The 27,548-nt window shown below is 41.3% G+C and overlaps 1 protein-coding gene across 3 annotated transcripts in view; it reads right to left on the bottom strand.

Annotated features, from left to right (window-relative positions):
* Nucleotides 1–25,773, bottom strand: part of GLS (glutaminase) — a 72,438-nt gene extending 46,665 nt beyond the window's left edge. For 2 of the 3 annotated variants that reach the window (XM_081922677.1, XM_081922676.1), the window contains exons 1-7: nucleotides 25,376–25,773; nucleotides 16,154–16,250; nucleotides 15,515–15,636; nucleotides 14,729–14,858; nucleotides 11,285–11,364; nucleotides 9,123–9,286; nucleotides 4,869–4,927 (exon numbers count right to left, since the gene is read on the bottom strand). In XM_081922677.1, coding sequence (XP_081778803.1) covers nucleotides 4,869–4,927; nucleotides 9,123–9,286; nucleotides 11,285–11,364; nucleotides 14,729–14,858; nucleotides 15,515–15,636; nucleotides 16,154–16,250; nucleotides 25,376–25,683 — 960 coding nt within the window. In that variant the 5' untranslated portion in view covers nucleotides 25,684–25,773. The remainder of the gene's footprint in view (nucleotides 1–4,868; nucleotides 4,928–9,122; nucleotides 9,287–11,284; nucleotides 11,365–14,728; nucleotides 14,859–15,514; nucleotides 15,637–16,153; nucleotides 16,251–25,375) is intronic. The other variant, XM_081922675.1, reaches the window with a different exon arrangement.
* Nucleotides 25,774–27,548: the final 1,775 nt, after the last annotated feature.

The raw sequence follows: 27,548 nt of genomic DNA, 5'->3' as shown, positions 1-27,548 counted from the left end.
GGAAAATAACTATCAGCAAAATCAACACCATATGCATACAGTTTTCCCAAACAGTGGCACAGAAGAGAACTTTCAGTGTGCAAATTGGAAGTCACAGATAATTTGTCCTACTGATTTCAAAGGGTCTGCTCAAAATATTACTTTTTCTGGATCTAGCCTATGATCAGGGCTTGACTGAATGATTTGAGAGCATATCGAAACACAAACAAAATCAATTCTTGTATTATATTTATGACTAGTATTATATTTATGGCTAGAATTTCAATATGTAAACTCAATTTGTAATTGTTGCTTACAAATTACATTTAAACCTTCGAACACAAATAGACCATATTGTTTAATAATCTTTTGCTTTGGTTGTGTTTTACATCTGACCAACACTTCTAGCCTAGCTTGAATTGGAATCTAAGAGACCCAGGATTAAGTAGGTCTCACCTCAGAAATGGACATACTGGGGAGCCTTGGTCAATTCACTCAGTGGGACTACTTCTATAAAACTGGAATAAAGGATTGTCAAGATGAAAGAGACAACCTCAAACAGCAGAAGTGTTGTATTAATTAATATTTTCATAAACAACAGACCATGCATTGGAAAACTAAGCAAGTTACTATTAATATTTTTTCAGATATATATAAAATTTTGAAGAACCTATAGGAAAAGACAAGTATCATGTCTGAGTAAGCAGGAGGGAGGGAAAGGGAAATGTGATCTATGTTTAAAGAAATAAAGCTGTTTCTGTACATATATCCATTTAGCTGCAGGATTACTAAACTGAGTAATCAGCTGAAACACAGAACAAAAGGCTGAATATATTCAGAAGCTATAGGGTATGAAGAGCAGAGTTGTCATATAACATTTATAGGGATGAGCCTGCAAGAACTGCTAGCTTTCATTACATCTAGTACAACTTCTATGCAGATAGAGGTTAGTTCAGTTCTCCACCATTTTCATAAGTAAATGGGCTCCAATCTGAGACTTAGGTTGCCCTAGTCAGTTTGATCACTAGGAATATGCCCACACAAACATTACTTAACTCCACTTATTTCAATGGGTCTATTCCAGGTATTACTTTGTTAGCTCTCATGACTGCATTTATTATTTCATAGCTGAAGCTGAAAAAAATGATTTATAAGTGGTTTTCCTTCTCCTCATTTTTAGATAAGATTGTTGGAATCCTTCCATTGATGGAGCTCGTCCATTGACAAGCAGTATCCATTATCAGTTCTGATACTGAATTTCTAAAGAGTTTCCTCTAAGTGAATGCAAAAAAACCTTGAAGAATATTTTCTCTCCAAAACATACTTTGAAATCAGTTCTATTAGCTATCCCGATTCTTTCACTGTCTCTATATAAAAAATTAAACAAAAAGGGTCCGCTGGCTATATAAACCAACTTAGTCTATTTTCTGCAAGTTTATTCTGGATTGCAATGGACACTGCAAAACTTATCAAACATTAACTGAAAAAGTGACCACTATAAGCATTAGGACAAATATTTCAATAATGAAAAACCATGTTTTCTGAGGGGTTGATGGCTGGCAATTAGGGCTTACCTCCAATTGCTAAGCTTATTAACTACACCTAAAAGTAATAATTACAAATACTGTTTCAAACTGTAAATCTAGAAACTGCAAAGACGTTCAGATACAGCAGTTTATTTAAGACTCGTGTATCATTTAACTAGAGCTTGGGATTCCCACATAAGGGGATTTTTGTATTTAGAATTTAGGAAAAGAGAATGGCTTTCATTAATTAAATTATGCACTTGCCAGGGGGCAGGGAAAGGTAGTAACACCAAACTGTAAAATTGTAACGTGTATGTATAAATTTCAACCATAGTAAGAACTGCAAGGTCTGACCAAGGGAAGAATTCACCTCATGTTATGGTGGTGCACACTAGAAAATGGGTGAAAAGGAGCGATCATTGTTATTGAATTCTCCACTCACCTACGTATATGATTATAACTATTTTGTATTCCCACAGAGCACCAGTTCTTAAGATTTGTTACACTGAGGCTTTTATTCATTTGACCTCTCTAGATGACCTCTCTCTCTTAACAGTGGTCATGCGGTATGTTGCATGAGAATTAAAATCTTTCGAATTCTAATGCCGATCAGTCACCTATGTCCTACATCACAGATTTGTAGCTGTCAATACACTATTATTCAGCAGGTTGACATAGCAAGCATCTCTCATTCAGTAAGGCTTTTATGCACAGCTCCTGACATATGGCTGCCACTATGCAAGATCCAAAACTGTATAGTAGCACTTTGAGAAGCAACAGACCAGAGTATGCGCAAGAACAAGAAACCTTAGTCACTAAGAACGGCTTTCTTAGGCCATATCTGAGATCTATTTAGCCCACCAATCTCCCCAGGAGTGGCCAACAAAAACCCGGCACATCTTTACTGCACACTCAATACAGCTGCATCTAAGTACTGTACAAAGTGAGTTTAATTTTAATTGAGATGTTTATCACTGGCCCAATTTGTACACGACATCAAACCATAGTTTAAAACAAACTATGGCTTTATGTTAGCTTGCTAGTGCTCCAACACTTCCTGCAATGGTCCTATCCAACTCCCGCAGCTACCACATCACAGCCAAAGTAAGTCAACGCCTGGCTTGTTGCACTCTTTGAACCCAGACCCTTAAAATCATGGCTTAATGTTCTATCAGTGGTGGCCATTGACTGCTCTAGAAAATAACTTTACTTTCTCTTATGTACCATACTTTAGGAGTCAGTGACTAATATGCTTTAACCACTCAAGCTAAAGGAGCTTCTATAACTTTCCTTATATACAGGAAAGGACTTTGGTACAACTCAGCATTGTCTTGCCACTATATGTGTTATGTTTTAATGGTTTCAAATGGCAGTAGGTTTAGAAAGGCATCATGAAAGGCAGTAGTAAACAAAATATGCTAACCAGTTAGAACTATTGCCCTATTGCAGATACAGTTGTGAAAAACAACATGTAATAAGGTACACATTTAAGATACGCAATCAATCAATTCCCAAGGTTTTTCACCCTCTTCAACAAAACAGATTACATCTTTGGATTGTAGCTTTAAACAGCCATTTGACTTGCCACTCTGTACTAGACCAAGCACAGAAATTTTAGTATTCTATGATCTTGAGCTAACAAATGCTCCAAATTCATGTATGAAGCTACTCTAATTCAATACATAGTCATTAGAAGTAGGACTCATTGGAGACAGCAAGGCTTATTTCCAAGCAAACATACCATTAGCCTGTGGTTGTGAATGTTACTAAGTGTGAGCTTACAATTAACTCAGAATGATAGCGAAAATATTTTTAAATTAAAACCAAGTATTAAAAACCCAGTGCTGATTCCTAAGTTTTCATAGTCACTCAGTTTTTACAAAATAGCTTCCCAGTAGATGTATCACAAAAAATGTCTTACAATCACTTTAAACAGATGGTGCAATATGGTGATTTATGTCTGCTGGACATGCAAGTATACTACATGCAAAGTTTCAATGCAATCCAGTACTGGCTACAAAAGTTGCTATAGTGTTCTTGTCATGATACCACGATTGCATGCAGTAAAAACTAAAACTGCAGAATATTACAACAGCCTGAAACCTACACTGTTGTGATAGAAAAGCACATTTTAGACTAATTACAGTGGAACTTATTTCCAGGAAAGTTTGCACTTTGGATTTTACCCTACAGTACTTTGTAACAGGCTGTACTGTGGCAATAATTACAGTCAAGTATTTGATGTATTGTATATTGCTTATTCTAACCCACTGTCAAAATGAATTTCAAAGTTATTTAAACCTACAGAGAAAAGTTAAACATGAATAAATTTACCTGTCATACTTAAGGCCATTTTCCTTCACCTATAGCTATTAAAGATAAATGTTTTAAGCAGGATTTTATTTTATTTTATTCAATATAACGAAAAGCAGAAAATCATGAGCCAAGACTGAAGTAGCCTCTCGTATCTAAAAGTCTGAAAACAAATTAATGGATGTTAAGATGTAATCAACAGCATAGGTTGTCCATTTTTAAGGCTACTAGGGGAGTGAAATGTTGATTAGCTTTCACTTATTTCTAGAGAGCCACTGCTTCCAGTATAAGTTTTTAATTCTTACAGATATCTCATCACACTAAATGAGCAATTAAGGCATATTAATGATGTAAACACCCAAAGTATGTTAATACTTGTAAATATAATGAACAATTCTGTCATTCAAAATATACACTTGATGTAGAAACAATTTTTGTTTTAAATCCTCTAGAAGAGCATCACTGCAACAAATGCTAAAATACGTAAGAAACAATTTAAACTGTATATTAAAATTGATGTACAAGTTCTCATTTAACAGACTTTAAAATGAGTTGCATGTTTCACAGAATCCATAAAATCTCAAGTAGAATGTGTTATGCTTATCTAATATTCCTTCCATTTTAATATAATTCAGGCCACAAATCTAGAGAAGCATGTGTTACTCTGAAAAAAGTAGGAGCCCATCTTCAACCCAACCTATTTCAAACAACAGTTTGGAATCCAGCAAATTTAAAGGAGGAGGGAGAAGAGAGAAATAACACACCAGGAGCATTTCCCCTTAAAATTATTTCGTACCATACCTCAGAACTGGTTTTTGAACATACAGGGTAGGGTTTAGTTTCAGAAAACTAACAAGGAAAACAGTTACTTTCACACATACCCCTCTAGATTCAAATATTATTGCATATTTGCCCGCATGCTTGTGTGGACTACAAACTGCAATTCAAATTAAAATTTTCATTGTCCGTGCAATATCTAACATTGCACAACATAGCTTTCCACAAAAAATGTTAATAATGCAGTTCAGAAAATTTGTGTAAACATTTTACCTTGATCAAGGAAGTGATCACAATTGCTCCAGCATTCACCATAGGATTGTGAGGTTTGTCTGCAAAACAAAAGTTATTCAGTCATGTACATTCACTACCCAAGGAATTAAATTAACAAAACGTGTGTGAAAACCAGCACAATCTATTCTCTTCTCCATCAACCAACTTTCCACATGTAGTCAGGATTCCCTACTGCTTAAGTGGACTAAATTCCAAACCAGAATAATGAAATGAAATAGACAGGTCTTGCATGCCAGAGATAATGGCACATGCATTCACGTCATCTAAAAAGAAGTTAACTCTACTCTGAGTAACAATAGAAATATAAGTTTTCAATTAAACTAAACGCAGCAAACTTTTTTTAAAAAATTGATTATCATATACAAACTTATTAACATGGGGCTTTATTCACCTAATGAACCCTGTTCTAGTACATCCACTTCTGCAAAGGGCTCCCCACTGCCCCCCCCAAATAAGCTCAGTGGGAAGGGTACAGGTCCACTTCTGCAAAGGGCTCCCCACTGCCCCCCCCCAAATAAGCTCAGTGGGAAGGGTGCAGGAGAACCCCCAGAATGTACTGGGAGAGATAATTCAGTCTGGCAAGCTGATATGCTTGCGCAGACAGATTTGGAAATCTCAACATTGAATTAGTTTTGTTCTGTTTACTACACCCCATTTATGTTTCAGCTATAAATTCTACATGCAGAAAAGGGAGTTGTTACTGAACCAGAACATCTTGGCTACAGGACTTAGTGGTGCAAGGGTATCCAATAAAATATGCTGTCAAAATATATGCAAGGAGAAAACAGGTAAAAAAAAATAGTTCACAGTCCTAGAACAAATGTTAGTATTTTTTTTTTAACGTCTTATGATGAGGTGAAATTACCTCAGCTGTTTTCCACATTCAGCGATGATTATCCATACTGTTAAGATGACACTGTGATATAGGAAAACTAGTGGACTATATTTAGGATAGTCAATGAAAGTGCATGCGCTCTACTCCTAATGAAATATTGAGTTGGCACATAGCAGTAACTTTTAGACACAACAGTTGGCGCATCCTGCCTGTGGAAACAACTGCTGATATTCACACACTTGGAACTGTGCCAAGGACATTACAGTATCCTAGTTCTTATGTATTAAGAGCTTAGTAATCACCATCAAGAAGTTAATGGCCTGGAATTCAAGGCTAAATACATCTACAAGTGAACAAAGTTACTTATGCTCCTAGGCTAATGATTCCCACAGATGGGTCCAAAAAGAGCAAAGAGGGCAAAAATGGAAATTAACAGACAGCCTATGGAACCAGCAGACCTCTGGACCAAGTTTCTTCTCCCCCACCCCCTTCCAAATCCTTTATTATTTTATTCACATAATATACATTCTTTACAACAAACAACTCCAAAATAAAACCAAGCTTCTTTTTAATGTCTCAACAAAAAGTAGCATCAGTTACATCTCAGACTACCAAGGGGACTTTTCTATATCAGTATTTGTCGATGTTTAATTAAAGTTCTGTCTTTCAAACCTATATTCGCTATTCAAAGTATAAACCAGCACAAATCCTTAATGTACAGAGCTGTTTAAATGCTCCACATTAATTGTTAAATTAAGAACTTTCCAGAGTCTGTACGACATCTGTGAACACTAATAAAACTATATTAAAATACAAAAAGAGCTAGACAGGCTAATTTTATGACTAAATATCTATCTTTTAGCAGTAGCTTTAAGCCAAAAATGTGCACTGTATTTCTAAATTACGAGCATTTCCTTTCAGATAAACAAACACATGAAATCTATTCCTCGGCAGAAAGATCACATGGTCTTCAACTGCCATCCCTTAATTATCATTGTATTAAAAATTAATTTGGTGTCATGGCAACCGAGAGGTGTCTTCTCTCACCAAGCAAAGATACTGGGAGTATGCAGGTTTTTCACTAATAAACCCAGTCTTTCATTCCTCAGCTAGATGAGTCACCAGAATGTAATTTCACCTTTCAACGTATTTAGTGACAGCTTATGCAAAAAGCCACACAGAGGGCGAGATCCAACATCATAGCAAAGGGTGCAACTGTCCCCTCCCCAATTTGCCCCAACCCTCCAGAGCAAATTTGGGAAGCATGTGGGGTATTGCAGGGGAAAGGAGGGGGGAAAGGGAAGTTCTGTTCGTACAAGCAATAGTCGGTTGAACAGGTGGGGCGCCACAGCGAGGTATCACCCAGAAAAACATGCAATTTTTTAAAAAAGATTTTTACTTAAGAGCAATTTATTAACTCTATCAACTGATGAGCAACAAAGCAGCAGTCAACCCCCACCAACCACACCCTAGAACCCTAATGTCACATCCTATGCTGTTCTAAAGGGCCCCCTGCCCCCAGAAGAGGTCTTAGGGGTTTGCAGCGGGAAAGGAGGTAGGAAAGCCCTGCTGCATGGGAGAAATTTGGCAGACTAATGTTCACATAAAGGATTTCTTTTCTCCACACAAAACATTCCCAAGTGCACCATAGGTACAATGCGGTGTTTATAACCACAGCACATGGGAGACCATATATAGCCAAGGATATCACATAAACTGACAGCACAACTCCCACTGATGTTAGGTTACCAATAGTATTACTTTCTATAACAGAGAAGACTGACAAACAATGTCCCTCATTATCTTATCACCATAAATCAGAAGGAAGGAAGGAGTTTCACTCAACAACAGCAACGGCTAATCTTTTCCAGCCTACAGGTCACATTCACATTGGCAATCTGCCACCCTTCCAAGGACTGCAGTGGTGAGCATGACCAAAGTATGTACATCACATAAACATTTTCTCTTGTTCATGCAGTCATGCGCTCATACTTGCACGCATATGATTGCATGCACAGAGGCACACAGCCCTCTCACATAGCACTCTAATTCTGTCCCTCCCCCTCCATGATAGGGCAGAGAGGAAATGCTGTCCTCTGCTCTTTCAAGACAGTATTCCCTTTCCTGACCTGGAGGGGAAAGCCTTGTGAATTTGAGCGCCAAAAGGTTCAATGAGATTGGAGAATCTTTCAAAGATGGTCACTACTTCTTGATACTGGATCTACAGACTGGAAATATGCTGGTAGCCATAACCATGAACAAGTACCTATGAATGACAACAGACCATGCAGCTGCATGGGTGAACTCCTAAGTATGCAATCTTGGTTTTTCGGTAACACTGCTGCTTCACTTTGGGGTCACTAGGAATAGCAGGGTCCAGGATGAGGATATGCAAAGGGTAATAGTTGTCCCACAAGGGTCCCTGTTGTGCATCTGTATGAACTATAGGACTGGCCCAGAAACCAGTGGGTTTACTTGGCATTAATCATGCCCGCAATTCTAGAACAGGAGTGATTAACCCACACATTTGAAGAGAAAGGTTAAGCGGGGGGGGGGGGGGAGAATCATCACAGCACAGGACTGGATAGAGAAGTTCTTTAAACCTTTTCTCTCACCCTGGTGCTACAATCCTTTCCCCACAACCCAACTCTGGTATGGAACACACCAAATGCTTATATGGGACAATGCAAACACCACAATTTTCCCAGGAAAATATCGAGCTAAAGTATGCACTCAGCTTTCTTTGTTTTACACAGTCTGCTACCCAAGCACTCTGGCAAGCACATATGAATATGTACAACATCTTCTCATTCACTCTCCTTAAACCATAAAATGACATTAAAGGTAAAGGTACCCCTGCCTGTACGGGCCAGTCGTGTCCGACTCTAGGGTTGTGTGCCCATCTCACTTAAGAGGCCGGGGGCCAGCGCTGTCCGGAGACACTTCCGGGTCACGTGGCCAGCGTGACGAAGCTGCTCTGGCGAGCCAGCATCAGCGCAGCACATGGAAACGCCGTTTACCTTCCCGCTATAAAGCGGTACCTATTTATCTACTTGCATTAAAGGGTGCTTTCGAACTGCTAGGTGGGCAGGAGCTGGGACCGAAAGACGGGAGCTCACTCCGCTGCGGGGATTCGAACCGCCGACCATACGATCGGCAAGTCCTAGGCACTGAGGTTTTACCCACAGCGCCACCTGCGTCCCTAAAATGACATTAGCTGCAATTATATCTAAAACCAGAAAAAAAGATCTGCCCAAGCAATTTCATAGAACAAACAGAGGGAGGGGGCACTCCAGTTCATTCTTCCCTTGTACCCACTTCTCCATCTTCGCCACCCCTCGCTGTTTTTTTTAAGATAGAATATTGGGAAGTGGCAAATACACATTCAGCTCACTTACCATCTTCATTGAGGAACAATTTGTTGAATCTTAGTCCACTAGGCTCTTTACCAACATATCTGTGTACATAGTCCGTGCCAAGGTCATTAACAGCAATAGCATACTTCAAAGGCTTCACACAGGACTGAAGACAAAATGGAACTTTGGTATCTCCAACAGAATGCCTGAGAGACAAATAACGTATTAGTAATCGTGCATTTCAACTTAAGGGGAAAATAAAAATTGTCACACTAGGTTTGAGAAATAGATATAATCCTAGGGAAAGGGACTTTTGAAGCAGGTTCTATTATTTTTGTTCCGTTTATATGATGCATCAGGCTGGAATATAGGTTTATTATTATTATAATTATTTCACTACTATCCTAGTTTGTCTGGGAGGGAAAGGTAAACAATTAAAACATATATGCAAAAATTGCCAGTTAAAATATTCAACTGTATATGTCTTTTTTAAGGGTATGTCTTTTTTAACAATCAAGCAGCGTAAAAAATCAAGAAATAAATAAATATATAGAAGGGGTGGTTAACCAGTGGACTGCCACATGTTGTTGGATTTTAACTCCTATCAGCCTCAGCCAGCATAGTTAATGTTGCTGGGAGTTGTAGTCCAATGATTAGCTTCCCCCCAGACACACACCTAGAAGTGAACTGAGCTGAGCTTTTATTTAGTCATGCGAGGGAGATTTACTAAGATTCATTTTTGTGGACTAACTCAGGAAACTGAGCTCCAAAGGCTGGAAACTTTCCCCTGAATTAGATCCTATGACCTGGCCTCAAGCCAGAAAAACAACTATTTGGGGCTTCCTGCACTTCCCTGTGAGAAGTGCTGTGTGTCCAGTATTTGAATTAAAAGATTTAAAAGGTATGTGAGACAACTGTTAAAAATCTGATATATAATAATGAAAATGAAACCAAAATCTAAACTAAGTATATCATTTTAGTTCAACACTGCTTTATCTGATTCTCAACACGTCCTCAGAGGAAGTGTTACACTTAAAATGCGTCAAGACCTCGGTATTTTCATTGTTTGTAGATTTCTAACCTGTTGGCTTGGATCTGAGAAACAGGCAATTTCCTCATTACTTTCAAAGAGACTGGCATAAAAATCTAGTAACCAGAACACATACACCAAAATGGTGTAGAATAAATTCTAAATATATATATTAGCTTCAATCGTACAATCCACAACCTATCAAAGTCACATCTCTCATTGGTTTTAATAGCCAAGAATCTCACCTTAATTAGAGGCTAGCTATGCAGTAGCATTACTATATAGATCAGGGGTTGGCAAGGTTTATCTCGCCTGGGCCAGTTCATTCCAGCGGAGATCCCTACGTGGGCTCTGTGAGCACGCGTGGCTGCGATTTCTGGTGTCTGCGTCGACACAATTTCTGGTGTCTGTGTCTGTGCAGACACGATTTTTGACATCTGCGTCTGTACAGACACAATTTCCAGCATCTGAGCATGCCCAGACGCGATTTTCGGCACCGCGCGGGGACTCGCTGAGCGGGCAGCTCGTGGGCTGGTTAAACGACCCCTGTGGGCCGCTTGTGGCCCATGGGCCTTAGGTTGCCGACCCCTGGTATAGATAATCTGGATAACTACCCACCCTCAAACTGAGCAAAACTGCAAAGTCTTAACACTACTTCAGAAAAGTGCTTAGGCAAACTGCTACTGATATGACTACCAAAAATTCTTCTATATATTGGGAAGAAACTAGAAACCAGATCACATAGAATGCTAAGCCAAATCATGCTAAGCAAACATCAGTCCAGACAAGCCATGAGCTGTAATCAAGGGTTGTTCTTGCTTGCTATTTGTGATTTGTCTTCTTCATACAAATTGCAAGCCCAGGTTTAGACACAATGCAAACCCAAACCATCACTTATCAGCCAAAATCTTCTCTCCAAAAACCTGCTCATTTGTTCATTTGCGCTAAGCCATTGTTTAAAGAAATGTCACCCTAAATCTATACTGAATATGCGAGTGTACTGAAAAGAACATAAATAAAAAAGCAAACCCTACACCTAGTGCAATAAATAATACACACCATGGATTTTACAGAATTACCTTGATGCAAATTTATTTCCTCAAAGTTAGCGTACTGCTTCTATCACCTATAGCTGAAATTGGGACAGTTACGATATTTAAGAATTGTACCTTACCTCTGTCCATCAACTGTACAAACAGAAACTGCCCACAGGTCAGGACTGAATTTAGCCAGTTGTGGAATATAGTCAGCAACCTATCCAAAATGAGATTAATAATGTCAATTTAAGAATATCACACTGCATTACTACAAATGTCTTGGAGGAAAATTACAACTAAGAAAAAAATGCTAGAGAGATAAATAAAACAAAGTTCAAACCCAAACTCCCCCAAACAACAAGTGTACAGTGAAGGTTCTTTGATCACAAACTTTCAAGGGTGTTTAATCACACAGTCTTTGACAGGAGCTTACTTGAATTAACATGTATACCACAGGCCAAAATAATGTTTCCATCAATTACTGTGCCAAACCAACAAAAGCCGCTTACAAATACCGTTGGCTTGGAGCCCATAACAAACTGTTAAATGATTTTCTGCTGCTTGGGTGTTTTGTTTTGTTTTTTTGTATCACTGCTATTTTTACAGCATCTTGTGTTTTCATTTTGAAGTGGCAGCAAATATACTTCTAAATGAAGAAAGACAACCAAAAATATATAAAACTGAAAAGAAACAAGGATTTCACATCTTGCACTGATTCTGAAATCAAGAATTCCAGTGGCCACTCTCTACTCAAAGTATTCTTCAAGGCACATAAAGAGCAAAGGTTGGCCCATAAGGGGGAGGGGACCCCAGCTGGGCAATCTCTTTATTAGGACCAAAATATCTATACTAGTCACAAAACGCAACAAGCTTTTGCATTCTCCAGAGTTCTTATCAGGCAAAATGTTTTCCAGCTTGCACTCCCTGCTTTGTGTAACAACTCACCAGAAGAGCTCTGGGAAACTCAGAAGCTTGTCACATTATTAATAATAATAATAATAATAATAATAATAATAATAATAATTTATTATTTGTACCCCGCCCATCTGGCTGGGTTTCCCCAGCCACTCTGGGCGGCTTCCATAGAAACAAAAAATACACTAAAATATCACAGATTAAAAACTTCCCTGAACAGGGCTGCCTTAAGATGTCTTCTGAATGTCAAGTAGTTATTTATCGCTTTGACATCTGATGGGAGGGCATTCCACAGGGCGGGCGCCACTACTGAGAAGGCCCTCTGCCTGGTTCCCTGTAGCTTTGCTTCTCGCAATGAAGGAACCACCAGAAGGCCCTCGGCGCTGGACCTCAGCGTCCGGGCAGAACAATGGGGGTGGAGACGCTCCTTCAGGAATACTGGGCCGAGGCCGTTTAGGGCTTTAAAGGTCAACACCAGCACTTTGAATTGTGCTTGGAAACATACTAGGAGCCAATGTAGGTCTTTCAAGACCAGTGTTATGTGGTCTCGGCGGCCGCCCCCAGTCACCAGTCTAGCTGCCGCATTCTGGATTAGTTGGTAGACAGCTGCCCTGGATACAGAATTTACCTGAGCCTCCATGAACAGCTGTGAGTCCAAAATGACTCCCAGGCTGTGCACCTGGTCCTTCAGGGGCACAGTTACCCCATTCAGGACCAGGGAGTCCTCCACACCAGCCCGCCTCCTGTCCCCCCAAAACAGTACTTCTGTCTTGTCAGGATTCAACTTCAATCCATTAGCCGCCATCCATCCTCCAACCGCCTCCAGGCACTCACACAGGACCTTCACCGCCTTCAATGGTTCTGATTTGAAAGAGAGGTAGAGCTGGGTATCATCTGCAGATTGATGGACACCCAGTCCAAACCCCCTGATGATCTCTCCCAGCGGCTTCATATAGATGTTAAAAAGCATGGGGGAGAGGACGGAACCCTGAGGCACCCCACAAGTGAGGGCCCAGGGGTCTGAACACTCATCCCCCACCACCACTTTCTGAACACGGCCCAGGAGGAAGGAGCGAAACCACCCTATAACAGTGTCCCCAGCTCCCAGCCCCTCTAGACGGTCCAGAAGGATGTTATGGTCGATGGTATCAAACGCCGCTGAGAGATCCAGCAGAACTAGGAAACAACTCTCACCTTTGTCCCTAGCTCACCGGAGATCATCAACCAGCGCGACCAAGGCAGTTTCAGTCCCATGATGAGGCCTGAATCCCGATCCAAATGGTCCGCATCCTCCAGGCGTGCCTGGAGTTGTTCAGCAACCACGCGCTCAATCACCTTGCCCAAGAATGGAAGATTTGAGACTGGGCGATAGTTGGCCATACTGGCGAGGTCTAAAGATGGTTTTTTAAAGAAGCGGTTTAATTACCGCCTCTTTCAGCGGATCTGGGAATGTTCCCTCACAGAGGGAAGCACTCACCACCCCGCAGAGCCCATCGCCCAGCCCTTCCCGGCTTGCTTTTATTACCCAGGATGGGCAAGGATCGAGGAGACAGGTGGTTGGTTTCACACGTCCAAGCAGCCTGTCCACATCCTCGGGGGTAACGGATTGAAATTTATTCCATGCAACTTGACCAGACAGAGCTCTAGCACTCTCCTGCCCCAGCCCTGCTCCCACGGTGGTGTCTAGCTCCTTCCAAATATGAGTGATTTTATCTGCAAAAAACTTTGCAAAATCGTTGCAGGAGATCTTGGGGTCTTTACAAGGCCCTGGTGGTAAAGGTGGTTCCGTTAAATTGCAAACCACCTGAAAGAGTCTCCTGCTACTATTTTCTGCAGATGCAATAGAGGCGGTGAAGAAAGTCTTCTTCGCCATCACTATCGCCACTTGGTAGGCTTGACATTGAGCTGTAACCTGTGTTCGGTCAAATTCGGAGTGAGTTTTCTGCCACCAACGCTCTAGCCGTCTCAGCGATTGTTTCATCGCCCTCAGCTCTGAAGAAAACCACGGGCTGTCCGGGCCCCATGCAATCGGAGAGGGCGCTTCGGAGCCAGACAGTCGATAGCCCTGGTTAACTCCGCATTCCAGCGGGCACCAGGGAATCAGCTGAAAGGCCATCAACATGGGATAAAGCATCCCCTACCACTCTCTGGAAACCATTTGGATCCATTAAGTGGTGGGGGCGGACCATCCAAATTGGTCCCACCTCCCTGCAGAGGGGAAGGGTCGCAGAGAAGTCCAGTTGCACCAGGAAGTGATCTGACCATGGCACTTCTTTTGTTTCACTTTTACTTAGTGTCAGATCACCCACGTCACTAGAGGTGAACACCAGGTCTAAGGCATGTCCATGACTATGAGTTGAGCCAAACTTATTCAGGGACAGCCCCATGGAGGCCATGCTTTCCACGAAGTCCCGAGCAGCCCCTTGTAAGGTCGTGTCGGCATGGATGTTAAAATCCCCTAGGACAACCAAACTAAGTATCTCCAGGAGAAAATCCGCCACGACCTGAAGCAGGTCGGACAGGGAATCCTTGGTGCTGCAAGGACTTTTTGTGACTTTTTGGTTGGTCCTAATAAAAGTATTGCCCAACTGCGGAATAAGGAGGGTTTTTTCTTAAAAGTACATGAAAACATACTAACACAACAAATATTTCATATGAGCACTTACCGTTCCTCCAGACTGTGTTTTAGCATTTTCATACAGCTCATCAATGTGAGAAGTAAATGACACAAAATCTGGAATGACAAACTTTCGTCTGAAAGCCTGAGTAAGCAAGACAATATTGCTTTGGACACACCTATGAAACATGAAAAAATATATATGAGTGAAAATCTCAATTATGTTCATTATCATACAGTACACATGTGAAGGCCGAAGTAAGCTCACTCATACATGCGAGAGCAAAAGCAAGAGCTTAGTAGTAACTAGACAGTATAGTGTTTTTCCATTACATGCCAAGTAAGAGTTTAAATGTCTAAATATTTATAGTTATTAAATTATGGAAGCTCCCCTCCCAGAACTAGTTGCTTTGAGGTGAGATCATCAGCACTGTGCTGCAGGGGCGGGGAACATTAAGTGCTCTCTTTACAGACCTGATCCGTCCACATTCCTGTAGCCGCCATTAAATTTTAAAAATTGTGACATGTTAATTGTAATCAAGCAGGAGTGGCCCTAATAGCTTGGCTCCAATAGTGATCCAATCACCAAGGGACAAAGGTTATATGTTAATACGATAACATTATGGTACAAGTGTTTTGAAATCTTTTCATTCTTCAGCACATATGTCCACTATACTGCCAGCAAAATAAAGCAAATTTTGTCAAACTATTTTCCTAGGAATATTGTTAGTTTGCCTCACTCAAGTTCCCCCCTCCCATCACACTATTTTCATATCAATAAGGTGAATGTGGCAAATTTTAAGTTTTTGTTTTAGATTAATAAATAGGTATTTACTTTTTAAAGAGATCTTTATCAAGCATGACACCATCTGATGTTGTTTGAAGAGTCAATCTTAGCATATCCATGCATTCTTTCAGTCTTGGATCAGATGTACGTAAACCTGTTGATTTCAGGGCCTGTAAAAAAAGAGTAAAGGAGTAGAACATTAAAAATATTTCCTGTTCTAAACATTGACTTGGATAATATGCTACCCTGGTATCAAGCACCATCTGATCTCATTTTCCAACACAATGCAATTGACAGCTGACAGACACATTCAGAGTAGTTCTGTTTTTCAATACCTTGTCATAAACACATTTAGAAGATTTATAACAGTGTACCCTCAGTTTTACTACAAGAGTAAGCAGATTATATCACAGACGGACATATTTAGAGAGTTAAATGTATGGAATGTTCATCTTTAATAACCATCCTATCAACACACTGAGTTGTTGTGAGGATAAAATGAGGAGGGGTACATCATATTTGCTACCATCAGCTCCTTGAAGGAATGGTGAGGTATAAATGTAATGAAGAATAAAATTGACCATTAGCAACCTTGAGCCATGCACTGCTTTTCAAAAGTTACCAAAAAAGTATTAAACTGTGCTATTTACCATATAGTTTATTGAAAACAAAACAAAAAAAGCTTACCGTGATGAATTTGTGAACTGGTATTTTTTCTTGCCCTTCTGCAATAGTATAGAACAGCAAATCCTCCAAACTAGGCAAAAGACCTTGCTTTATCTTACTGAGAAGAAACAATACATGGAAAGGGTGAGAAACAACAACAAAATTCTAGGCCACTGATACTCTTATCATTTCACCACTGGAACACATCTGACCACCATTTGGGTAAGTATATGCCCACCTGCTAACACAAACATTCGGCTGACAATTTTATTAAGCTATCATATCTAACTAGAAACAGGCATTTTACTACTTACATAAGCAACTTCTGCTGCTTAGTTCATTTTCATTTTACAGCATTACTTATATATTAAATGTCTATTCCACCCTTCCTCCCAAAGGATCCTGAGGTAGAAAAGTATGATTTCAAGCTAAGAAAATGTACATGTCAGAAAACTATAAAGTATAGCTGAATATAATGCTTACTTTCCCCCATAATAATAGATTCTCTAACTATGAAAAACTTAAAACAATGTGTGGAGCAGAACTAGGTATTCAGGTATTTCCCTAGTGCAGAAGGGCTATGGTAAAACACATAATGAAACTGTAAATAAGCGTAACCCATTAATGTTTATTGTAAGCTTTATGTTTCATGTGGCATGTACAAGTCTCCTAAAATATGCACATACTTTGATTATAGTATGTTAAGAATGCTACTGTTCAAAATTCAAAATATTAAACATTAGTTTTGTGAAATATTATGTTTTTGAAAAAGTATATAGACTGCATATCATTCACAGCTGCTGCAGTTAAATCAAGCAGACTAGCCAAATATTTAGCTTTGAAAGTAACCCAGCCGAGAAAACAAACATGACAAACGTTCAATTTTCATACAGAAAATACCTTAAATGGACTATTATTGTACAAAGCTTATCAGTTAAACTGCAGTATAAGCTTTTTCTCCCCCTATTTCCCAGGTCAATACTGTTATATAATGTTTGTTCAACCTAAGAGCAGTGTTTTAGCATCATTAAATACTTAGAAAAACACATATTCAGCATATGCCAAAAAGAGCTAAGATATAAAGTGGGCATGGTATTGTCACAGTTATCTTTACTATATGCAAGTGAATGTTTCTTATCTGCAAAGTTTAAACCTGAAAAATGCATAGAAAGCTAATTTGAAGGCAGAACGCGTTAACAGTCACTGTGTTGCAAACATGGTGCTGCCCTTCAAAAGCTTGGTACAAGACCATACAGTGAATTTGAAACCTGTTACTGAATCTCAGTTCTCCGTTTGCAAAATGGAAATGTTAGTGACCTAGTCATTATCCTAACACCAATTCTGGACTGATCAAGTATATTTGTTTGGTAAAAACAAGTCGGGGTGGGGGGAGAAAATGCCATGATACTTTTAAACAGTGTTGGCAGCACCCAATCATGTCCCTTTCCAAGGTGTTTTGATCCAGCGGAGGCTTCTATTAGCTAAAAAGATAGAGACCACTTTTTGTTGGGTCCCTCAGTAGCTCCCGGTACCCTTCCAATCTGGTCCAGAGGGTTGTGAGACTTTTCGTAAAAGCCTGGCAGCATATGGGGGTGCAGGAAAGGGTGGGGGGACTTGCAAAAATACCACCTTCCACCTTTTAGCTCACAAAGTCATGGTGGATCATGGTCTTTCAACAGTGAGGAGACTCGACTGGATACAACAGACTCCTCCCGCAGCAGCTAAAAGAAATTTCTCATGGGGGGGGGGGGAGTGTCACTATATTATCAAGTATGACAGCACATTCAAAATTTTGTGTGGACTTTTTTTACTAGGATACGTCTAAGTCTTTTAACAGTATAAACTTCCATTCCACTTTTAAGATTTTATAGGGGGAGGCAGGGAATAATGACAACTGCATTCATTTTATCATGCGTTATAATCACCTGAAAATGAAAATCACAAGTTTCATTTCTGATTCCACAAGTTTGGAATGGGTACTAAACCAATCAAATTACTCAGTCTTAGCTGATTGTGTTACTAATTACATTTTTAGAAATGTACAATTCAGTTAAATTACTTTTTCCTTTGCATATTTTCCACTCCCCAGATTACTTCCCACAAGGGCATTCTTAAGAGTGAAGTAGGAGAAAGCCTCACTCTTTTTAATAGTCAAAACTATAACGAGAACAGTAGTCTCTTTCTTCCAATATGTCATTCAGTGAAATCACATACTCAGTCAAGTCACACACTTCTTTCATTTTATATGCACTAACTACATAACCTATAAACTTCTGTGTTTTGTACTACAGCTTAGTCCCCAAATGTTTTGGTTCCCGAACGCAGCAAAGTGACTGGTTTGTGAATTATTTTTGGATGCTGAACATCCAAATGGGCTTCCATGGCCTCCTGCAGCCAATCAGAAGCCACACTTTGGTTTTGGAACATTTTGGAAGTCGAATGGACTTCCAGAATGGATTCCATTCGACTTCCAAGGTACGACTGTACATAGTTTTCTATGTATGAGTTTGTTGTTCTCATTAGGCAAATAAATGCAAAGATGCAATTTAAGACATAAGAAAAGCTCCGTATAAGAATCAGTTTGTTTTTCATAAACTTAAAAGGATATAGGCGACGACCATTTTAGGCGCATCCAATTGACAAGTGATCGCCAACGCACAGGTCTTTTTGGATCCAAAGAGGGCAGACCGGGGGCAGAATAGGGGCATGGCATAACAGAGTAGGGCACATTTATGCACACCCCGCCAATGAGCATATAATATGATCGCCACCTGTATTATAAAGCCTTCTAATGTAAAAGCATGGCATAAAGCAGGAGTGATTAGGCTTTTTCCCCATGAAGGATCTCACAGAAGTAAAAAAGATCCTGTCTGTGTCATGTCTAACCCATGACTAAGCAGAGATGACTCATTGGATGGACCCTGATGACATACAGCTGAAAGACTTAATAGGGCCTCCTGACTCTAGCGCTAACACAGGCACAAACATCTCTGGAGAAGTGACCTTACACCAATCTGAAGCTGTGGATGAGTTTGCCAACACACCTGGGACAACTTTCTCACTTGTGGAATCGAAAGGGGAGGTCAAACTACCTCCAGTCCCAGGGAATGCTGGCTTCCAATGGTACAGCCACCAGCAGCCACCCACTAAGGGGCTGTGTGCCTCAAGGACCATATGAACCAGGCCCCTCAAAAATGAAAGCAGAGACTGCGGAAGACTGAGTTAACAAGTTGCAGCTGCTGTCTACCCTGACTGACCCTGTGCTACAAACCCCTACCTCCTGAAAATCTGCCTACCTTTGGACTGCTCTGCTGTGTTTGCCCTCGGCTTTACTTCACACCTTATCGGACTGCCTCACCATGCCTGTCCTCAGCTTCTCCTTAAGACACTGTGTTTCTGGATTGCCCTGATATAGGGCTGCTACTGTAACTCTTCAGATTTTGGTCATTTCCCTATTCTGGGGCTCTAACTTCCCCACCCAAATACAGTGGTGTCTTGGTTTGCATACGTTTTGGATTACAAACACATCAAACCCAGAAGTGTGTGTCCCGGTTTGCAACCTTTTTTGGATTACAACCCTTTTTTATATTACGAACAATATTTTTTGGAGGCCCCATTGATGAAAGCGCGCCTTGGGTTACAACCTGTTTTGGTTTACAAACGGACCTCCGGAACAGATTATGGTTGTAAACCAAGGTACCACTGTATAGTCTCTTTTAGATAGTGCTTTAACATATTTGGTAACAAAAAGTTACATTTTAAAACAGAATGCTCTTTTATATAGTACCAGACACATAAGTAGCACTCTATAAATGAACATTTAAGAAACAAACAAATCTGAAATGGTAACAATTACGAAGGCATACTGAAAACCTTTCGGGAGTCGAACAGACTCCCAGGACAGATTAAGTTCAAGAACCAAGGTTCCACTGTATGTAATTATATCTTGTCAAGCTAAATATATAAATATATCTATATATTTAATGCATACTAAATTTTGCATTTTAAGAATTTGCAGTGCATTTTTTTCTTTGAATTTACACAATGAACATGCTATTGAATTCCTATGAAAATAGTTAAAAGTATTCCAATAACAATATTTTCCAATGAAAGTTTAAAAAAACAAAGTACATTATGCAGTACAGGAAACTTTCCACCTTTATTTTCCTACAGATAAAAATATGTTTCATAAGCTGATTAGAAACAACAAATGGATGGAAGTAACAAATAATGAATGCCAATTGAATGCAGTATTTTAAAAAACTTAGAATTTTTTAAAATTCTAAAGTTTGGCACTATTATAATGGAACTTATAATAATATGGCTTACTGGATCCATGAGGGCTCCTAGAAAGAGGCTCATGACCACTTTGTTCCTCCATGGTATTTTTTACTCCTACACCACACTGAGTTAAGTCAAAGGCTCATGGCAACAATCCGCTGTAGTCAAGATTCCTACCCCAACCACTAATTTGCTACTTTTATCTACTGGAAACACTTCTGAGGTATATACATTATATAAGATTAACATTAAGATGGATCAGGGAATAGGGATTCAACCTGTGTTGGATGGGCAATACCCCTTTTGAAGATTCCGGTTCGAACTCTGGATGTACTTCTGGATTCTGCCCCAAACCTAGCCATTGTTAGAAACTCAGATATATAAGCTAGATGCCAAATGGCTCCTTAAACCAAGGTTACAGTCACCAAATGGAATATCTAGCTGCCATTTGGGGGCAAGACGGCTCTAAAGTCTTATTTTTCAAATAATGGACTATCACTGATAATGGGTTAAACATGTGACTAGTTCAGATGACAACCGTGAGCTAGGTTAAGAACTTTGAGACAGTCCACATATACAAGAAATGTGGCCAAGAAACTTTAAGGTGGTTATGCAATTAACTGCATGCAAAGGGCTAACTGTAATGCACGGATGTAATATTCAAAACAGTATCTGGAAGCATCTCACCAGGTTTAGTCTATTTGACAGCTTCATTGGTTACCTGATGTGGATGACAGCATGACATGCCAAGCCAAACTATGACTAACTGTAATGCACGGACGTAATATTCAAAACAGTATCTGGAAGCATCTCACCAGGTTTAGTCTATTTGACAGCTGCATTGGTTACCTGATGTGGATGACAGCATGACATGCCAAGCCAAACTATGACTTACTGAGACCACGCACACATGCCGGCTCCCAGAGAGATGCTACCAGCTGCTTTTCTCCTCCTGGGTCCTTTTTGCTCCTGTGTCACACTGTGCTAAGCCAAACTTTGGCTTAGCACGTAGCCTGAACTGGGAGTCATGGCTAAGCACTTTTTTCACTAACTGCAAACTGCAGCAGAGACAGCTGGTTCCTTCTCCCATTCCATCACGCTGTATATGTGGGAGAATGTATGAGGTGGGAAGCCTACTCTATATATGCAGGCTCACACATTATTTAAAACTCTGTGTTCACTAGCAAGAACACATGCAGAACAGGCTACTCACTTCCAGACTTTCTCCGACACATGGAGTTTATTGGGGCTGGGGTCAATGAAAACAGCCCTTCTTACCTCCACACAATTCTCACTGCAAAAGCAACTTAAATTTCAGCTACAAATCCCATGCTAAAGTATTTATATTCCATCATCAACAAATCCAAAAACTAATGAAGTTAATTGATTTTAGTGTTACTTAATTCCTTTTAAGTTGCAGAGCCTGGTGTCTTTGCAGAATGTCTGCTGAGAGTCTTTCTTTCATCATGAAACAAGGCAACGTATGTGTGGTTCCCAGGCAGTATCCCATCCAGGCACTAACCAGTTAAACCAGCTTAGCTTCTGCAGGGAAATAGCCTCACATCCTTTCAGGTCTGTAGTGAAATGAACTTGAACCATGGGCACCGTACAACTGTCTGCTTACATTATTTTCCTGACCCCTGAAAGCTCCATATAGACCTCTGCTGGTTTCAAGGTATATACCGGTAGTTGACAACAGTTATATGGTGATAAGAGGGACAAGCACTTTAACTTTTTACCCTCAAGCTATTTTCCCATTCAAAATCACCCTCTAGTTGCTTTTCCATGAAGAAGAAAAAATACAGCCTGCATATTTTCTCATGGTGGGATTCAAAAGTGAAAATATCTAGGGGTGGAATAAATAAGCAGCCCCTTCCTCTGCCCATCCTCATAACTTCCAGGATGCTTTTGGTTTTGAAAAAGAGTTAGGAGAAAACACAAAGAACAATGCATAACTATTGTGGGCCTCCGTCTCAGAACTTTTCTTGATATTTCCATTGTTATTCCAGATGAAAGTGAGCAGTTTAGAAGATGGTACCAATGAATATTTTAAAACAGTCTTTGCCAATCTGGTGCCTTTCAGATGTTTTCAACTATACCATGAGCCCAGACCAGCAGGAGGGCACCAGCTTGGCAAAGACTGTTCTAAAGACTGCATACTACTCTGCGGTACTATAATAGCTTCTGATCCACTTTTTTAAAGGGGATGTAAAATTATATTTCATGGAAATAAAAAAGACAAAAAAGTTTTTTACTTTAAATTATTCAGCTAAAAGAACATATTTTACCCAGTGTGAGATAACAGTAAGCCTTAATCTGAGTAACCATTATTTATAGCAGGCAGCTTTTGTTAATACACAGCAAATAATGTAATACACAGCAAATATGTAAAATGTGCTGCCCAAATAGCACTGTAGTACTAAAGTTAAGAGTAAGACCAAGATCTTTGGTTCTGCATACTATTCCTCAAAGCCATAACTGACACCCTGTGTGCTCCAGAAACCAATGCAGAGTCTCTGGACATAAAACTTAAATTTATATTATCTTTTCATTAATCCTGCCCCATGCCTGCTTTAATCTCAAAGCAGTTTCATATACATACCAGCCAATGATCAAATGACAACATACCGGTAGCTAGTTCTGATCGAGATATTGCACACTACCTTGGCCAAAGGTTTAAAGGTGATCTCTAGCACTGCCTACTTGTGTTACCAAAACCTGCTTTTAAAATTAAATTATTTTACTTACAACCTTGAAATACTAGCCAATACAAAAATAATATTCTGTATGACCAATTGTCACTGGTCTAGGGGGGAAAGCCAGGAAATTTGCATCAAACTTGATAATTCAATTTCTTCATGTAGCCAACATTATCTTTATTTGGGGAAAAAATATTTATCACAGTGCCTTCCTAGAGAGAAAAATAAAAAAACTTTTGTGCCACTTTAAGACTAACAATGCCATTCATTCTAAGATGTGTATCCACTTATCTCTTTTGCCAACACTGAAGGAATGACTAATTCAACTAGAATATTCTTCACAAGCTATATGCAACAACTCAGATGTTTCATTGTTAAAGATAAATGTTTCATCTTACGCTATCTGTAACATTGAGGCTGGGAACTTGCAAGGGTCAAGAAAACTGATCCAAGAAGGGTAAAGGATGACACAGCAGCCAGTGTAGCATTTCAGGGACAAATTTCTCTGAATTCATCCACTCTTGCATTCTGTACAGTGATAAAGCTTTGCATTGGGAAGGGAGCAGAATAATACCGCAAATCGCTGCCTGATCAAATCTGAATAATACATTGCCAATGCTACATGATCACTTTTATACACACATTCCTTCATCCAACACACCCAGCAGAACAGCAGATCCCATTATTTTGTAAACATATGACAAAAGAAGCTGCCTTACACCAATAATAATAATAATAATAATTTATTATTTGTACCCCGCCCATCTGGCTGGGTTTCCCCAGCCACTCTGGGCGGCTTCCATAGAAACCAAAAATACACCAGGCCACTGCTCATCTAGATCAGTACCATCAACACTGTGGTCCTCCAGGGTTTCTGGCAAGAGACCTTCACAACTCTATCTAGAAATGACAGAAATTGAAACCTGGGACTTTTTGTATGCAGAGCATGTGATCTGTCACCGAGCTACAACCCTTTCTCAAAGGAGAAGATGGTAGATCATGCTTCTATAGCTACTACAGACCTGAACACACTTCTTAGACAGTAAGCTACACCAAATGTAATGGTGCTTACTTCCAAGTAAACATGCACAGGGTTGTGCTGTCAGTCACTTTGTGGCTGTAGCTAACAGGCTTTAACACCACAACCAGCAAGCATCAACATACCACAAATGAACAGCATTTCTCACGTGGATTCATAGAATCAGATTTGGAAGGGACCCAGAGGGGTCATCTAGCCCAACCCCCTGCAAAGCAAGAATCTCAGCAGCAGTGTCTAATGTTTAAAATCAAAGGTGCCAGACTTCAAGTTTAACAGGAAGCCACCTGCATGCCTGGCTTGGGGCCCCACTTCTTTGGAGTCCTTAGATGAGTGGAGCGCTCACCAAAATTTTATTCAGCAATGAGGAGGAGCAGTCAGCACATGCTTAGAGGCATCTTCCAACCACATGACTTGAAGTTTTCCGAAACCAAACCCTTGGGTCAGGGCAATGCATGCCCCAAAACCCAGGGAGCGTGAGACTGGCTCCCAACGTCAAGAGGACTATGAGCCCCTGGTAGGGGAAACTAAACTTATCCATGCACACATAGCAAAAGGATACAAGCTTCAGCTTGGGTTTTGCACTCCTAGAAAAACCTATACGTACCAATTTTGGAAGGTTTTAAGAACTTTAAGTGGTTATATTTGAAAACACCATGAAGATAAAGTATAGAGTTATAACGGTATAATTCTATAAAGATATTTCGTGCAGCACTATTTAGAAAATTGGGGAAAACATGGAGGGATTTTTTTTTTTAGGGGGGTGGGGAGGGCTGGAGAGCCCAAAGTTAAATAATTGCAAATTGGAAAATGCTGCTGTAACTTCTTCCCCCACCCTCCTCCCGGAAATACATAAACGAGAACTTATTCAAATGGGATGGAAATAAAGATCCTAAGTGTGTGGGTAGAGAAACGCAGGACTGCCCCTATCCTGACGTGCAAGGCGGCGGGCGCCCTGTCACGTGTCAAAGGCAAGGAGGAAGCCGAGCAGCATCCTCCTCCCCGCGTGGCCGAAATATATAAATAAAAACTTAATTTTTTTGAAGATCCTAAGTGCGTGGGGAGGGGAACACGGGACTGCCCCATGCTGACGTGCAAGGCGGCGGGCGCCCTGTCACGTGTCAAAGGCAGGGAGGAAACCGAGGCACCTCCCTTGCAGCCGGTTGGCATCCTCCTCCTCCTCCTCCCCGCGTGGCCTGGCATCCCCTCTCCGCCACCCGCACTCACTTGTCGCCCATGCCGCCGGCTTCGGCGCCGTGGCTGTTGTTGGCGCCGGGCTTCTCCGCCGAGGGCGCCGCCTGCTGCTGCTGCTGCTGAGGCGGCGGAGGGCCCTTTCCCGGCTCGTCCAGAATCCCCTCCGAGCGGGTGCATAAGGAGCGGGCGCCGCCGCTAGGCAGGCGGCAACCGGCGGCGGCGGGATGGAGCCGCCTCAGTAACGGGCGGCGGCAGCAGCCAGGCCCGCCAACGGCCGCCGCTCCGCTCTGGCTGAGCCTCAGCAGGTCCCTCAGCAGCGCGGGGCTCCGGAGCCGCATCATCCTCTCTCTCCCTTCAGCTGCCGAGCGGGAAGGAAAGTGCCTCAGCCAGCCGCCGACCCGACGTCCCCGCTTCTCTCACACGCCCCGGCGGGGCCCGCCTCAGGGCGCGCGCCAACGATTGGGCGGCGGCCGCCGTCACCGCCCGACGCTGTCGGAGGCCATTGGCTCAGCCCTCCCGTCAATCCTCCGAAAGCGGGCCCAAGGCCCGGCGCCTCCTCCCCACTTTAAGGGGAGGCTGGAAGATGTGGCGCACTTGGAGCTGGGCCTGCAGAGCGAAGAGGGGAAAGGAGGGAGCGGCGGGCTGTGAGGGGAGATAGCCGACGTCGAGCCAACTCCGAGGCTGCTTCCAGCCCTCAGAGATTTCGGGGTCTTTCCCCTGCTCTCCCCCCTCCCCCCAGCCACAAGTGTACAAGCACAATTAACACTTCTCACGTTGTTGTTGTTTTGTTTCAATAAACGCCCTTGGGCCTGAGGGGAAGGGAAATATTCGATAGGATTCCTGGCTCTCCCCACCACCACCAGCAAATGATGGGAGAAAAAATAGCTTTTCAAGAGGGAATGGGGCAACGGAGTCAAACCAAGAAAACAGGAGAAGAGAACCTGACAGGTCACTAGTCCCTGGTGAGGCGGGCTGCAATCTCCCCGCCCGCAAGCCGTTAGGGTTTTTTTCCCCCATAGCTGAGCGATTCCTAAAGTCTGGGACGATCACTCCTCCCTCCACAAATTGACTATAAAGTATTCCTGCTTAGTTTGTTACGAATGCACAATAACTGAGGTGAAGATTTTAAAAAGCAGGGACAGCCGAAGTGGCTCCCTTCAAATATTGCAGGGGGTTGGACTGGATGACCCTTGGGGTGCCCCTTCCGACTCTACAATTCTATTAGAGGTTGTGGGTTGCCACAATCTGGACGCCACCACGCTGACTAGCCAGCCCCTTCGCAAAAAGGATTTGTGGTGGTGGCAGCTTTCCAGAGCTTGCACCCCAACAATACGTTAATCCTGGATGATACGCTGGTTTTGAAGCAATGCAAAATAATAATAAAAATAATAATAAACCATTTTTTCGGTCGGTGCATGCTTGGATTGGATTGGATTTCATTTGCACGCCAGAAACAGGGTAGACATCGCCCCAAGACTGACGTATAATGTGTGTGAGAGAGAAAATCAGAGAAAAGAGAAGGATCAATAGCTTGCCCAGAGGCCTAAGTAGGGAGCTAAGTGGGGGGAGATCGGCCAGCAGGACTAGTGGGCAGGAAAACCTGTGTGCGCAGGAGGCAGACGCTCGAAAGGGCACGTAGGATTCGCCTGTGATTAGATTCCTGGGCATTTTAGCCCAGATGTCTTATTGCAAGTTCAACGTCATCATGCTCGGTTTTCCCTCTTCATCCCTCAAGCTCAGACATTTTTGGCATTCTCCTTTTTTTAAAAAAACTGGTTACAGTTTCTGTTTCTGGAAGTTTGCACAAACCCCAGGCGCTTTGGTCGAGTAACTGACACGAGCAGAAAGGAAAAAAGGCAGCAGATCTCTGAACCCCGAGGACGTCGTTTTCTTTTTAATATCTTATTTGAAAACGGAAGTTTTGAGTTAAGAAGGAGAGAGAGTTTGGATCGACGCCGATAGAGAGGGATACAAAAAGCCGGCGGGGGGAGTGCATTTAAAAAATGCATATGCATTTAAATACATACATTTAAATGTGCATTTAAATACATATGCATTTAAAATGCATTTCAATGCATATGCATTTAAAATGCATTTCAATGCACATGCATTTAAAATGCATCTTGATGCCTATGCATTTAAAAATTAAAAAATGCATAGGCAGCAACATTTTAGAACCTTTCCAAATTTTCCGTGGGATTTCGCT

This window comes from Podarcis melisellensis, assembly GCF_964234715.1.
Source record: "Podarcis melisellensis genome assembly, chromosome: 1".
NCBI lineage: Eukaryota > Metazoa > Chordata > Lepidosauria > Squamata > Lacertidae > Podarcis > Podarcis melisellensis.
The sequence above is the reverse complement of the archived record's forward strand: the minus strand, read 5'-3'. Positions and strand labels throughout refer to the sequence as shown.